The sequence below is a fragment of the Drosophila serrata genome, unplaced genomic scaffold, assembly GCF_035046125.1.
Source record: "Drosophila serrata isolate PLE 108 unplaced genomic scaffold, ASM3504612v1 contig_93, whole genome shotgun sequence".
Classification (NCBI taxonomy): Eukaryota; Metazoa; Arthropoda; class Insecta; order Diptera; family Drosophilidae; genus Drosophila; species Drosophila serrata.
The window spans coordinates 58,276-75,485 of record NW_028256991.1 but is presented as its reverse complement, the minus strand read 5'-3'; the positions used below and the strand labels follow the sequence as shown (position 1 = coordinate 75,485).

The 17,210-nt window shown below is 40.0% G+C and overlaps 1 protein-coding gene and 1 pseudogene across 1 annotated transcript in view; both read left to right on the top strand.

Moving 5' to 3' along the window:
* The window catches only part of JYalpha (sodium/potassium-transporting ATPase subunit alpha), a 45,178-nt gene continuing 27,968 nt past the window's right edge, over positions 1-17,210 (top strand). Inside the window, exons 1-2 of the mRNA XM_086840583.1 lie at positions 1-257; positions 318-584. Of these exons, the coding sequence (XP_086696709.1) occupies positions 111-257; positions 318-584 (414 nt within the window). The 5' untranslated portion in view covers positions 1-110. The remainder of the gene's footprint in view (positions 258-317; positions 585-17,210) is intronic.
* On the top strand, positions 9,388-10,189 carry LOC147644799 (uncharacterized; annotated as a pseudogene).

Below are 17,210 nucleotides of genomic sequence, written 5' to 3'. Positions count from 1 at the left end.
CCATAACTAAAATATACATATTTTTTAAGACCTATCAACATATCCAAGTTTATTCTATCAGAATACAAGGAAAATCCAAGGTTGGTAAATAAACAACAAAAATTTAAAACATGGGCATTAAAAACAAAAAAGAAACAAAAAAAAAAACTAAAAAAACTAAAAAGGATATTCAGTCTTATAAAAAAGATGTTGAAACTGATAATCATAAAATTTCAATTGAAGAATTATTGGACCGGTTAAAAACCGATCGCAATGTGGTATGTATACCTTACAATTAATTTCTATGATGATGGCTTTTACTATTTATTTACACCTAGGGATTATCTCATTCGGAGGCAAAGCAAAGGTTGGAACTATATGGTCCCAATATACTTACACCAACACCACCAACACCGAAGTGGATAGTTTTTTTGAAAGTAATGTTTGGCGGATTTGCTATACTTCTTTGGGTAGGATCTGGTCTTTGCTTAATTGGGTATTTGATACAAACGAATACGCAGCGTGATCCGCCAGACGATAACCTATATTTAGGATTGGCTCTAGCCGTACTTGTGATACTTACTGGACTATTTACATATTTTCAGGTAAATATTAAAGTATAGTTCGTACTTTGTAGTATAAGGACTAGTTTGACCAATATTAATAGAGAAATCATTTACACACATTCCTGAGACGCTCAAAAAAGTTAAGATGGCTAATTTGGTTTTTTTTAACAAATAGTTATTCACTATTGTTAGTATCCTTGTCTCATGGCACATCAAAAATGTGATTGTTAGAGTTAGGCGTTAACATGCGATATAATAGGAAATATAGTTAAAGAATGAGGTAAACATCGTTGTAATTTCCCCAACTTTGCAACTTACAGGGTTTATGAATTATAGGTAAAAGTAAAATGTTCCCACTGGGAACTCGAAGCAAAGGATAAGTACTCTAAAATATATCAAACTAACTAAGTATATAAGGTCTTCTTAGTATAGGGGGCTTTTAAAAACATTTGTCCACCGCATAATATTTTAAGTCCAAACACTCTTGTAACATTATACGCCTTGCTCGATTGAGCGATAAATCAAGAACCATTGAATTTTAAAAAGTTTGCACCCTTAGTTTGAAAACTATTAAGATAAGCAAAAGCATTATTTTATACGCAAAGTTAAATGTGAAATCTGTTTCACTATTACTTCAGAATTAATAAAAGCATTGGTCAGCTCGTTTAAAAAATAAGTAGATGGCTCAATTACTATACCCTAGAGCTAAGCCTGAGAACAATGCATCCTGTCTTGAAAATACATACCCTTGCAGATAGAACATCGATCACTATGAATTAAAACAAGAAAGGAAGCTAACTTCGGTACGCTGAAGTTTATATACCCTTGCAGATGGAACTCCGATGACAAGAAATCCATACATATACATACATATAAATTATATATATTTATGTTTAAAAACAATGATGTAATACCTGCTTTCATTTCATTCACCTAATCATATTGTATTTGTAGTTTTACACTCGCAGATTTGCATTTTTGCTCCACATCTAGCGACCTATATGATATAGTCCTCCGATTTTCATTTTGAAACAAAATTTAAGACTGATATAAAATTGCTATATCTCAAATTTGATGGAAATCTTTTGAAAACTGAACATGTTATAATTTTTAATTGAATTAATCTCTATCTAAATGATATAGTAGTCTGATTTTCACAAAACTACACAACATTGTACAATAATATAAAGGGCTATATCTCAAATTTGATAAAAATCTGTTGAAAACTGGAAAAGTTATAATTTTTAATTGTATTAATTTCTCGGTCGTTCCTATGGGATCTATTTGATATAGTAGTCCGATTTTACAAAAAAACTGTAGAATAATATAAGCTAGCTAAATCTCAAATTTCATTAAATTCTGTTGAAAACTGAAAATGTTATAATTTGTTTTGTAAAAATTTTCCGATCATTCCTATGGTAGCTATATGATATAGTTGTCCGATCTGGCCCGTTCCGATATATATACGAATAAGAGTATATAGAAGGATAACTGCAAATTTCATTCAGATAGCTTCAAAACTGAGAGACTAGTTTGCGTAGAAACGGAGAGACGGACAGAAGGACAGACGGACAGAAGGACAGACGAACAGACGGACATGGCTAAATCGACTCGGCTGTTGATCCTGATCAAGAATATATATACTTTATATAGTCGGAGGTGCCTCCTTCACTGCGTTGCAAACTTCTGACTGAAATTATAATACCCTACAAGGATATAAAAAGCAATAAAGTAATGCCAGCCTTCATTTTATTCACCTATACTTATTATATTTACAGTTTTACATTCACAGTTTTGCGTTTTTGTCTATATCTAACGATCGTTTGTACGGGAGATATATAAAACGGCTTTATCCTTAATTTGATGAAAATCTGCTGAAAACTGGAAAAGTTATAATTTTTATATGTATTTTTTTTTTTTTTTTTTTGTGTGATTTTTTTCCATTTTGACTGAATTTATTATTGTAAATTACTGTAGTGTAGCAACTTATACAATAGTGAGCGATTTATATGTATTAATTTCTCAATCGGCAGCTTTATGATAAATAAGCCAGATTTTTATAAAATTTAACACAAAATTGTGGAATAAAATAAAAAGGCTATATCTTAAATTTGATAAAAATCTCTTGAAAACTGAAAAAATTAAACTTTAATAATATTATTATTAATATTAATAGTAATTTCTCGATCGGTCCTTTTGCAGCTATATGATAAAATATTACGATTTTCATATTATTTTGCGAAAAAAATGTGGAAGAATATAAAACGGATATCTCAAATTTAATGAAAATCTGTCGAAAACTGAAATAGTTATAAATTTTAATTGTATTAATTTCTCAGTCGGTCCCATGCCAGCTATATGATAAAGTAGTCCGATTTTTATATACTTTTTCGAAAAATTTTGGAATTATATAAAACGGATGTATCTTAAAGTTAATGAAAATCTATTAAAAAGTGAAAAAGTTATAACTTTATTCTTGCAGGGTATTATAATTTCAGTCAGAAGTTTACAACGCAGTGAAGGAGGCACCTCCGACTATATAAAGTACATATATTCTTGGTCAGGATCAACAACCGAGTCGACCTAGCCATGTCCGTCTGTCCGTTTCTACGCAACCTAGTCTCTCAGTTTTGAAGCTATCAGAATGAAACTTTGTAGTTAGTCTTATATACACTCTAACTCGTATATATGTCGGATGGAGCCAGATCGGACGACTATGTGATATAGCTGCCATAGGAATGATCAGAAAATTTTTACAAAAAATATTATAATATATTAAGTTTTCAACAGAATGTGATCAAATTTGAGATATAGCCATTTTAAATACATTTAAAATTTTGTGTAAAATTTTATGAAAATGGGACTACTATATCATATAGTTCCGATAGGAAAAATAGTTAGAAATGGACAAAAATTGTAATCTGTAAATGTTAAACTGTAATTATAACATGTACATATATGTCAACGAAATGAAAGCAGGTAATATTTCATTGTTTTTTAACACAAATATATATTATTTAAAATGTATAGTCATCGAAGTTCTATCTGTTCTATCTTGTCCTATGGCAGGATTATGATAAAGTAGTCCGAATTTCATATAATTTTACAAAAAATTGTGAAATAATGTAAATCGGCTATAAAATTATTGAATTATATAAAACGTCAATATCTTAAAGTTTATCAAATAAAATAATATAAAACGGATATATCTAAAAGTTGATGAAAATCTGTTGAGAACTGGAAAAGTTATAAATTTTAGTTGTATTTATTTCTCGATCGGTCCTATGGCAGCTATATGATATAGTGGTCCGATTTTCATATAATTTTACAAAAAATTGTGGAATAATATAAATCTGCTATAAAATGATTGAATTATATAAAACGTCAATATCTTAAAGTTGATGAAAATCTGTTAAAAACTTGAAAAGTTATAAATTTTAGTGGTATTAATTTCTCGATCGGTCCTATGGCAGCTATGTGATATAGTAGTCTGATTTTCATATAATTCTGCACAAATTTGTGGAATAATATAGAACGGCTACATCTTAAATTTGATGAAAAATCTGTTGAGAACTGGAAAAGTTATAAATTTTAATTGTATTACTTTTTTGAGCAGTCTTATGGCAACTATATGATATAGTAATTCGATTTCAATATAATTTTACAGAAAAATTTAAAAAAAATATTAAACGGCTATATCTTAAATTTTATGAAAACCTGTTGAAAAGTGAAAATGTTATAAATATGAATTGTATTTATTTGTCGATCGGTCCTATGGCAGTTATTGATAAATTAGTCTGATTTTCATATAATTTAACAAAAAATTGTGGAATAATATTAAAAGGCTATATCTTAAAAATGGGGAAAATCGGTTGAGAATTGAAAAAGTTATAAACTTTAGTGGTATTAATTTCTCGATCGGTCCTATGGCAGCTTTATGATAAATTAGTCCTATTTTCATATAGTTCTGCACAAAATTGTGGAATAATATGCATAGGCTACTTCTTAAATTTGATGAAAATCTGTTGAAAATTGGAAAGGTTATAAATTTAAATTGTATTAATTTCTCGATCGGTCCTATGGCAGCTATATGATATAATTGTCAGATTTTCATATAATTTTACAAAACATTGTGGAATAATATAAAACGGCTATATCTTAAAGGTACTGAAAATCTGTTGAAAACTCAAAAGTTATAAATTTTAATTTTATTACTGTCTCGAGCAGTCTTATGGTAGCTGTCGCGGAACGGATAAGCTAACCCGCTAGAATATCGATAGTCAGTCAGTTTGAATTACGCGCCACTACGGCGAACCTTCGTTAAGTATGGTATTGGTATTGGTATTCGAACTATGTTTGTAACTGGCCACACTGTTTATGGCCGAAAGCTATGATAAATTCGGCGCCACGGTTATTCCGATCGGCGATCCCAGTAGAGAAGGGAGAACATACTGCGGTATGCTAAAAGGAAAAGATTGCGGTTAATTCTATGTTTGTACTCCTCAACAGAATGAAGCACACACTCACTTTCGAGTACGCTCATTACCACACTTAAAGTCCAAGTGTTGGATACGCTACAAGATCTGGAATTTCTTGCTTCGGTGGGGCCCCAAGTGTTAGATGGCAACTCCCAGGATTTAGTTCGGCGTCAATAAGTATTATTATTATTATTGTCGCGGAACGGATAAGCTAACCCGCTAGAATATCGATAGTCAGTCAAGTTTGAATTACGCGCCACTAAGGCGAACCTTCGTTAAGTATGTATTCGGTATTTGAACTATGTTTGTAATTGGCCACACTGTTTATGGCCGAAAAGCTATGTTAAGTTCGGCGCGACGGTTATTCCGATCGGCGATCCCAGCAGAGAAGGGAGGAGATACTGCGGTTTGTAAAAGGAATAGGTTGAGGTTAAAGTCTAAGTTTGTACTACTTCCTCAACAGAATAAAACACTTTCGAGTAAGCTCATTACCACACTTCAAGTCAGAGTGTTGGATACGCTACAGGATCTGGTATTTCTTGTTTCGGTGGAGCACAAGTGTTAGATGGCAACTCCCGGGATTTGGATCGGCGTTATTTCTTTTATTCGCACTTCTTTTATTCGCATTCTTTTATTCGAATTCTTTGAGTTCGCATCTTAATTCGCATTAGAGTCGGAACTCTAACGGCATTTGGAAACACGTACGGAGTTAAACGCGTGATATGCCGACGACACATTCGCCCAGACGGAGCCCCAGACTTAATCAACCTGAGGTTACCGCAGCTACGACCACATATGCAGCATCCGGCACCCCGGCCCACAGCGGCCACGGACTCCAGAGGAAGGAATCGGGGTAAAACGCACCACTGGACCTGCCCAAGCGGAAGCGCTGGGACAGGATGTGGACCCCACGACTTCACAGATTGCGAAGCTTATGGCAAGGATCGCAAAACTAGAGAAGGAGCTCCAACAGGCAAGGGCAAATAAAGGACTTGCGGCGCCCGCCAGGAATCCCGTTAGGAACGGGTCGAGTGGCGTCGGAGTGAGCGGTGCGGCGAATACACCGCTAGGAGAGGCGCCATGTTTGAGCGCAACGGTAAGGCAGCTCTTGAGTGAAAATCTGCCAACGGGACCACTAGCGTCAGTGACGCCATCTTATGATGAACAGTTTCCGGCACAATTGAGTGCAAATCTGCCGCCACAATTGAGTGGAAGTTTGCCGCCATATTTGAGTGGTAATGCGGCAATAGGGCAACGAGTCACACGGACAGACTGTACAACTGTAAGCTACTCGCCGCCATGTTGCGTGACGGCCACGGTGCAGCCAGAACGAGGTTATGTTCACGCACCACGGGAGCCACAACGCAGATTCGCTGTACCCACGCCATCACCCGGATCCTATGGAACAGCGGGTGTGGCCAATGAATGGACGCCACGCAGATTGCCTGATCTTCCAAAGATCGAAGGTCAGCCAGAGGAATGGCCAATATTCCAGTGCGCGTTTTTGGAGACGACGGCGGCGTATCAGTGTACAGCATTGGAAAATAACCAAAGGCTAGTGAAGGCATTGAAGGGTGAAGCGAGGACGGCAGTCAAGTCACTGCTTATTCATCCTAACAACGTACAGGCCGTAATGGAACAGCTTCGCTTTCGCTATGGGCGTCCGGAGCAATTGATCCGGAGCCAACTGGAGAGCGTGCGGGAGCTACAGCCAATTCAGGAGCACAACATAGGCAGGATTGTATCGTTCGCCACGAGTGTGAGCAATCTTGCAGCGTTTCTGCAGTCAACCGACAGCGGCGACCAGCATATAGGACATCCCACCCTGATGGAGGAGCTGATCGCCAAGTTGCCCCAAAGTAAGAGGTTGGAGTGGGCCAGATACGCGATCGCTATTTAAACATACCCGACGATAGTGCACCTAAGTGAATGGCTAAACGAGCTCGCTAAGCTGGTATGCACCATTACGGACGTGAGCAGTAAAACCCCAAAGCGAAGGGTGTTACATGCAAACACGAATCTGGAGCTTCCGATGCATGGTGAGCATCAGGAAGACATGGAACAGAAGGGGTATAATGACCACCCCAGAGGTTGCCTCATGTGTGAAGGGCAACACGCCATCAAGGAGTGCAAGGAATTCAACAACGGCCCTGTCAGGACGCGATTGGAGTTCGCCAAGAAGCGGCGGATCTGTTTCGCGTGCCTTGAAACCGGGCACATGGTACGGTTCTGCAAGAGGAGCCGTAAGTGCAACGTCTACGGATGCCAGAGGAAGCATCACTACTTGCTGCATGACGAAGCCGATAGCCCCAGACGGCCACAACAGTCAGACGGTGGCCACAGTTGGGAGCTACGGAGCAACCACAGACGGGTGCCACAAGAGGTCATCAGCCAACGCAAGCGGATGCCGCAGTCAGCGGATCCAACAGTGAGTAACATTTCCATGGCCCAAGCAACAAGCCTGAGAAGCGCTGGGAGCATGGAAAATGAGAATCAAAGCGGCCAGGAGACGCCGCATCGAAACCTTAGTTGTGTCGATTCGGATGGAGGCCACCTGCTGTTCCGAGTTCTGCCCGTGACGCTGTACGGGGAGAAGCAACAGGTGGACACGTACGCACTACTCGACGAGGGATCGTCTGTGACACTCATAGACGACGAGCTCGTCCGAAGCCTACACCTAAAGGGTGAGAGTCGACAACCAGTGAAGCCGTACAACAATGCAGCGCCAAGGATCCTTATTGGACTGGATCACGCGCACCTAGGAATTCCCCTGCAGACCAGAAGCTTCGGCGCAGGAGGACCATACGCAGCAGCTACCAAATTAGGATGGGTAGTATATGGACCAGTGAGACGTCAAGCGAGTCCACTGACGGGGAGATCGTGCCTACTAGCCGTTACCCAGGATGACGCTCTGGAGAAGATGGGCAGCGATTCTTTCGAAATAGAGAACTTCGGAGTGAAGCCAGCGCCACCGGTCGCAGCCAGCGACGATGAAAGGGCTCTGGGCATCTTGGAGAGGACGACTAAACGGATAGGTCAACGATACCAGACTGGGCTGCTATGGAAGGATGACGAGACGAGACTGCCAGACAGTTACAACATGGCACTACGGCGACTCGTCAACATCGAACGGAAAATGAAGCGCGATGCGAACTTCGCGCATGCCTACAATGCGATCATGGATGTCTACGTCAAGAAGGGATACGCACGACGACTAGAGCAGCAGGAGGTCACTTATGGTAACCGTGACAAGTTGTGGTACCTGCCGCACTTCGGGGTCGAAAACCCAAACAAGCCTGGGAAGATCCGACTAGTTTTCGATGCAGCAGCCAAAGTGAACGGCGTATCCCTGAATTCAGCGCTACTGAAAGGCCCCCAGAACTACAAGTCACTCCCGGCTGTCCTCTTCCACTTTAGGGAAGGAGCCGTGGGAGTCTGTGCGGACATCAAGGAGATGTTCCACCAGGTATTGATGCAGCCACAAGATAGATGCGCCCAGAGATTCTTGTGGAGGCACGGAGATGACCGCAAAGACCCGGAGATCTACGAGATGACAGTGATGACGTTTGGAGCAGCTTGTTCGCCATGCTCAGCGCAGCACGTGAAGACTGTAAATGCTTCAAGGCACGTGTACACTGATCCCCGGGCGGTCCTGGCTATTAATGAGTACCACTACGTGGACGATTACGTAGATAGCTTCGCAGACGAGGATGAAGCTATAGCCGTCTCAAAACGAGTAAGAGAGATACATTGATTTGTGTCGGTTTTCTTCCAGCTCGGCGAGATTGGTCAGAGCCTTAAATCCGTTAGGCACCAACGAGAACGTCGAGTGGACCGAATCCGAGCAGAAGGTATTGGACATGTAATGGCACCCGGTTACAGATGACTTCAGATTCAGCGTCAAGTACCATCGGGTTCCCAGCAGCGTGATGACGGGGGAACGCGTCCCTACCAAGAGGGAGTTCCTCAGCTTGGTGATGTCCACGTTTGATCCGATTGGGTTCTTGAGCTGCTACATGGTAACCGCCAAGCTACTTATGCGAGAGATTTGACAGAAAGGATTCACATGGGATGAGCCATTGCCAGACGAGCTAGCCACGGCATTTGAGAGCTGGCGGCAAGAGATGAGCTATGTGAAGGAGTTCCGATGTCCACGCTACTATTTTGGTACTGGACGAGTACGAGCACTCCAGCTGCACGTCTTCGTGGACTCCAGCCAGTCGGCGTTTGCTGGGACGGCGTATTGGCATGCCACCTACGCAAACGACGACGTGCGGGTGCATTTCTCCAGAGGTTCTCAAACTACAACGGGCTGGTAAGGACCACGGCTTGGGTCCTTAGATTCGTCCGACGATGCCGCGGCCAGTATAGCGACCGTGAGAAGTATGGATTCACGGCAAACGAATGCGCCAACGCGGAGCGCATATTGATCCGGCAGGCGCAAAGTGAAGCGTTCTCCGGAGAAGAGAGGGACAAAGCTGGAAGGATCTCGAAAGAAGGCAGCCAACTGCGAGGGCTGTCCCCGTATTTCGACGACGAAGGAGTCATGCGTGTAAGGGGAAGGATCGACGCCGCCGCTTGTGCCATACAGCGCCCGGCGCCCCATTATACTGTCCCACAGACACACGCTGACGGTGATGGTAGTACACCACTACCACCAGAAGATGGGCCATAAGAACCACGATGCGACCATAGGCGAGAAACGGAAGAAGTTCTGGATAACGAACTTACGGAGGCTGCTACGGAAGGTGGTGGCTGACTGCCAGATCTGCAAGGAGGGCACAGCCGATGCAGCCAATAATGGGTCCTTTGCCTGAAGACCGACTGGAAGCCAACGGATGGCCATTCAAGCACACGGGGTTGGATTATTTTGGACCGTTGCACGTGACAATTGGACGTCGCATCGAGAAGAGGTGGGTGGCACTGTTCACCTGCTTAACCACGAGGGCCATCCATTTGGAGATGGCCCATGATTTATCTACAGATTCCTGTATCATCGCTATGAGGAATTTCATGAACCGGCGAGGACCGGTGGTCAAGATGAGGAGCGATAATGGGAAAAACTTCGTTGGAGCCAATCGAGAGGCCAGGAGATTCAACGAGGTTTTCGAGCCAGAGAAGATCCAGGGCGAGCTGTCGTCCAAAGGAATCGAGTGGATATTCAACTGCCCAGCGAACCCAGCTGAGGGTGGCGCCTGGGAAAGGATGGTCCAGTGCGTCAAGAAGGTGCTGGCACATACGATGAGGGAGCTGGCTCCCATGGAACATGTTCTGGAGAACCTGTTGATCGAAGCGGAGAACATAGTAAATTCCCGCCCACTAACGCATGTGCCAGTCACTGTGGACCAGGAGGCTCCACTGACTCCCAACGACTTGCTGAGAGGAGTACCCAATCTGCCGGATCTACCCGGAGATAATGGACAGCCGTTGGAGAGGTGCGCCACAAAGAAGCAGTGGCGACTGGCCAGGATGATGAGAGACCGCTTCTGGAAGCGATGGGTGCACGAGTACCTGCCTACTCTTGTGCGCAGGGAGAAATGGTGCTCACATGTCGAGCCCCTGCGCCGAGGAGACTTAGTGTTCATCTGCGATCCGGCCATACCACGTCGAGAGTGGAAACAAGGAATCGTGGAGGAGGTGTTCACTGGAGTAGATGGAGTGCCCAGGCGAGCGGCGGTACGGACTGACGATCGAGCCAGGATGATTCGTCCCGCTTCGAAGCTAGCTGTTCTGGATGTGGTGAATGCGGCTGCTTCACGGGGGCGGGGATGTCGCGGAACGGATAAGCTAACCCGCTAGAATATCGATAGTCAGTCAAGTTTGAATTACGCGCCACTAAGGCGAACCTTCGTTAAGTATGTATTCGGTATTTGAAATATGTTTGTAATTGGCCGCACTGTTTATGGCCGAAAAGCTATGTTAAGTTCGGCGCCACGGTTATTCCGATCGGCGATCCCAGCAGAGAAGGGAGGAGAAACTGCGGTATGTAAAAGGGAATAGGTTGAGGTTAAATTCTAAGTTTGTACTACTTCCTCAACAGAATAAAACACTTTCGAGTAAGCTCATTACCACTCTTCAAGTCAGAGTGTTGGATACGCTACAAGATCTGGTATTTCTTGTTTCGGTGGAGCACAAGTGTTAGATGGCAACTCCCGGGATTTGGATCGGCGTCAGTAGCTATAAGATATAGTAGTTCGATTTCCATATAATTTTACAAAAAAATGTAAAAAAAAAAATTAAACGGCTTTATGTTAAATTTTATGAAAATCTGTTGAAAAGTGAAAATGTTATAAATTTTAATTGCATTTATTTCTCGATCGGTCCAATGGCAGCTATATGATAAATTAGTCCGATTTTCATATAATTTAACAAAAAATTGTGGAATAATATTAAACGGCTATATCTTAAAGATGATAAAAGTCTGTTGAAAACTGGAAAGTTATATATTTTAATTGTATTACTTTCTCGAGCAGTCTTATGGCAGCAATATCATATAGTATTCCGATTTCCTTCTAATGCTACAAAAAAAATTAAAAAAAAAAATTAAACGGCTATATCTTAAATTTTATGGAAATCTGTTAAAAACTGGAAAGGTAATAAATTTTAATTGTATTTTTAATTGTATTAATTTCTCGAACGGTCCTATGACAGCTTTAAGATAGAGTAGTCCGATTTTCATATAATTTAAAAAAGAAATTGTGGAATAGTATAAAACGGCCATATCTTAAATTTGATGAAAATCTATTGAGAAATGGAAAATTAAAAAATTTTAGTGCTATTAATTTTTCAATCGGTCCTATGGCAGCTATATGATATAGAAATCCGATTTTCATATAATTTAAAAAAGAAAATTGTGGAATAGTATAAAACGGCCATATCTTAAATTTGATGAAAGTCTGTTGAAAACTGAAAAGTTATAAATTTTAATTGTATTACTTTCTCGAGCAGTCTTATGGCAGCTATATGATATAGTATTTGGATTTTCATCTAATGCTACAAAAAAAAATTTTTTTTTTAAAATATTAAACGGCTATATCTTAAATTTTATGAAAACCTGTTGAAAACTGGAAAGGTTATAAATTTTATTGTATTTTTAATTGTATTAATTTCTCGATCGGTCCTATGACAGCTTTAAGATAGACTCGTCCGAATTTCATATAATTCTACAAAAAATTGTGGAACAGTATAAAACGGCTATATCTTAAAGTTGATGAAAATATGTTGAAAACTGGAAAAGTTATAAATTTTAATTGTATTATTTTCTCTTTCAATCCTATGGCAGCTATATGATATAGTAGTCCGATATTCATATTATTTTACAAAAAATTGTGGAATAAAATAAAACGGCTATATCTGCACAAAATTGTGGAATAATATAAATCGGCTATATCTTAAATTTGATGTTGAAAACTTGAAAAAATATATATGGTGACATATCCACAGTCCCACGGACTTTAGCACATTCATACTTATTCCACATATGTAAAACTATGCATCATCATGTAATGATAACTAGATAGTCATCGGACACCATTACTCCACGAGTTCCCGATAGTAGACTAAACAATTTCATTGTATGAACAGTCTCCTCTATTTGTCGCGTTCATACGCTCAAAGTTCGGACTCGCTAACTCGAAAACAAATTTATCAAATTTCAATAAAGCACTTGTATACAAGAGCGTATTCACTTGAATACAAGAGAAATAAAAGAATCAATTAAGCTCTCTCTTAAGATCTTCGAAATCCATCAAGATCCACCAAATCTCGAGACCGAGGCTTTAACGTCAGCCATCCTAGTTCAATAAGATGAGTTCAGTTTGAGACACGAAATTAATCGGTGTTCTTCAATAAAAAAAATATCTTTTATTAATTTGGTTTAAATAAAATAAAATATTTTTTTTAGCTTATGAATAACCAAGTATTTAATTGGCGCAGCCGGTAGGATCAACGAGTTCTTTTTAGTACGGTACTGGTCAATTTTAAGGATACGCTATACAACTAGCTATCAAGACCAGCGAATTAAAACAGTGATTCAAAAAGTTTGATCCGCTAAAGAATCTACGTGCAAGTAGTATTCTAAACGAAAATCCCGTGAGGTCGGAAACAAAATTCAAATTCGAATTTTTAATTCTGTGATTTTTTTAAACAACTAAAATTTACAAAGAGTAAAAATGACAACAGTGGCACAACTCTCCGAGCTTCATTTGAATCAGCTGTTAAGCCAAATGAAAGAGCTTCATTATTACGAAGACACACCTTGAAAGCTATAAGTGTTCATCAACCAAGTCGATCAGATATTGACCCTCTACCCAACGCAAGATGCCCGTCAAGCTCACATCATTTACGGCGCTATCAAGCGAGTGATAGTAGATACTGCATTGGAAGCTGTGACTCAAGCAGAAGCAACCTCATGGATGGAGATCCGAGAAGCAATATCCACTTTATTTAAGGATCACAGACCATAGCCGCCATACCCCGGGAGCATCAGTAAGTTCATCCAGATGCTGGAAGTGCAGCATCGTAATATCTTTGATAAGTTAGAGTTAAAAAGTTACCCCTTTAATTAAGAGTAACTATTCTGAAATGTTAAAATTGACTACCAAATCTAAAATTAATAAAAAACTACCATATAGAATGTACATATCGTTGGCTCGCAAGGATATCGAAACTATCCCAAAATTAAAACAAGCCACCATGGAACTAGGTCATTATGATGCAAATCCTGAAGACGTTTATTTACAAAAATTTCACGATCATAATCGCCAGGACAAGGGAAACAAAAATCAAAGCAACAATCAAAGGTATTACAACAACAGACATAATACAAGTGTTCACTATTCGTCGACTTATCAGAATAATAATCAAGCCAGTAATTCGAATAGAAATAACCAGAATCGTAATCCAAGCAACCCTCCTATTGTTGAGCCGCAAGTATTTCACAATTTTATGAATGGTTTATATCAAGCTAGGCAGAATAACCCCTTGAATTATCAACCCTCTACTTCGCATAACCCAGGTAATAATGGTCCTGTAAAAAGACAAAGAGAAAGTAGCAGTGGACAGAACAAAATGGATGTAGACGTAAATTTTCATCAAACTTCCTCGGACACGGGAGAAGAGGAAGAGCCAGTCCATTTGTAAAAATTGCGTATCAGAACAATCTTTACAAAGGTATGATTGACACAGGTTCGTCCGTCAATATCATTAGAGAAAATTTTGCAAATTAAAAAGAAAATAAAGAAAATCTCACGGTATATAAAATTAAGGACCCAATAAAATTAAAATCAAAATCAAAATCATCATTCATCTTTCCAAGAGAACGGACGTGTTTTTTTCTTGTAATGAGATATAATTGGACGTTGATGCACTTTGGTCAGTTCATTCAAGTGGTCCGTATGACACCAGGCACGTGCCTGTTTGGGTTAGGTGTTAGTAGGCGCGATGGAAAATATAGGACAGAATACAAGGAAATTGACTACCGGCGTGCTGCCAGATTGTTAGCTTGCATGCTTACTAAGTGTGTTAGTATTAAAGATTTTAATTTGGGAAGGGTATCTACGTTAGATATTAGTGTGTACAAATCATTATAATTTGCACATAGCACTCTAAAAGGTTCATGCAGTTCAAAGGAGGTTTTACAGTGGCGCAACATTAATGGGATATAGGATCTAGTAGTTCTACATGGTACATGGAAATTAAGCTGACTCAACAAGTCAGCACTTTCCACATCACCATGGGTAAGGTTAAAAATAAAGGTTATCCCTAGCATCGTTCTACGATTGGCTAAGTACGGCAAGTTTATTAATAAGAGTCTATTAGAGTAGGAAGGTAATCTTTGGTTTGCATCCCAATTTAAACCGCGTAGAGCGAAAAGTAAAAACTTCTTTTGAACCGACTCGATGCGTTTACTATGGACGCCATACTAAGGGCTCTATACGCAGCATCCATATTCTAAGATAGGACGAACTAAAGAAGTATATAAGGATTTAGTAACATAGGGGTCATTGAATTCCTTCTAACACCGTTTAATAAAAACCAAACACACCCCTGGCTCTATTCACCATAGATGAAATATGATACATAAGTACTCTGGAGTTAGTCAAGACTTTGGGCAGGTCATTTATAAATAATGTAAACAATAAGGGTCCCAAATGGCTTCCTTGCGGGACGCCAGATGTAACCCTTAGAACATTGGATAAATTATTCTTAAAGAGGACCTTTTGCGTCCTGCCATTCAAATAACTTGAGATCCAATTAAGAAGATCACTTGGAAAACCCATTGAATCGAGTTTTCTAACGAGAAGAGAATGGTTAACAGAGTCAAATGCTTTACTGAAATCACTATAGATTACATCTGTCTGACAATTATTATGGAAGCCCTTTATAATATAGGAAGAGAGCTCCAAAAGATTTGTTGTTGTTGATCTTCGCTTCATAAAACCATGTTGACATGGAGAAATAACCGATCTACAAAGGTGCTGTAAGTGAGGGGTGATAATGTTTTCAAATAATTTAGGGATGGCCGACAACTTAGAGATTCCTCTATAATTGCTGGCATCCAATTTGCTACCTTTTTTGTGGAGAGGAATAATAAACGATTCTTTCCAAATAATGAGAAAGTGGGAGGTTTCCAAGGACAAGGTAAACAATTTCAGAAGGGGATAGCACAGGGCGTCGGCACAATACCTGAGCACACAGCCAGGAATTCCGTCGGGACCTGGCGAATAAACTGGCTTGACACGATGAAGATCTAAAAGGAGAGAGCTTTCGTTTAGGCTAGGACAGAAAATTAAGTTTGATTTGGGTAAGTCGTAGGAATAGGTCTGGTGTAGATACGAAGAGCTTAAATAGGTTGTTTGAAAAAACTGTGAAAATATATCGGCTATTGCCTGATCATTATTTACGGTAGTATTTTCAAATGAATGCGAGGAAGGATTTGTTTTAGGCTTACGTTTAGTGTTAATGAAATTATAAAACTGTTTTGGGTCCTGTGAGAACTGCGCCCTACAACGAGTTAAATAGTTTTTTATAACACTGGGCGTTCAGCACGGTAAAGTTTGACCGAGCTGATAAATAAGATGAAAGGGCAGATTGAGAACCGGTGAATTTAAATTTAGCATACAGTCTAGATTTTTCGAGCTTCGCGGATAATATAACGGAACACATTCAGTAAAAAATTAATTCATGGCATTGTAAAAAATATCCAGAGCAACTGCCATGTCAGTGCACATGTATAGATCGGACCAGTTAAACTCGTTTATAAAATTATTCAGTCGTTCAAAGTCCGTCCGAAAATAAGGACTTTATTGGCTGGACGGTCAGAAATATTATGTACGTCACACCCAATATCAAGAGTCACATCGAAAGTTGGATGATAAGGATCTTCGGGCTGCGTCAGGGGCGCCACCCTTGCTAAACTGACCCTCGCAGGATTAGAGACGAAGCAAAGATCGAGCAAGCGCTGTAAGGAATTTCGCACATGGTTGACTTGAGACAGCGAAATGTCAAACAAGCCAGCGATAAAGTCATGTTGTGTAGGTGTGTGGAGAGTATTGGTGGAATTATTTGAGCACCAAATAGCACCAGGGATATTAAAATCTCCTAGAACTACCAACTGGTCTCTATCCAAAAGTCTACGGGAAACCATCTGGATAGCGGAAAGGTGATTCCAATAAACAGGAAGTTCCTACAGTGGAGGTATGTAGGAACAGGTAATAAAAATTGAGCTACCTTTGATAGATAGCTTCACACAGAGGAATTCAACATCGTTGCATTCCTCGAAGGTTAATAATTCTGACGTGAGTGAGGAGTCCACCGCTATAAGAACTCCACCCCCGCGTCTGATAGGGCGATCTAGCCGATATACCGTGAACACAGCTGGAAAAACTTCGGAGCTCAGAATCTCCGGCTTTAACCAGGTTTCTGTGAGCACAATAACCTGAGATGCAAACGAAAGGCTATCAGAATACAAGTTAGGAAGCTTACTACGTAAGCCTCTTGCATTCTGATAGGAAATACCTAAGGAGTAGGTTAGTTTTTTGGGTCGGGATTGGAAGACGTAGAAGGCGCAGTGGTATGCAATCCGATCCCACATCCATTGCTGATGAAACAGTTAACTTCGCGATCAATAACGAATTACGCGAATGTAACGAGACTCAAACATCTCAATGTTGAAGAAATGGAATTT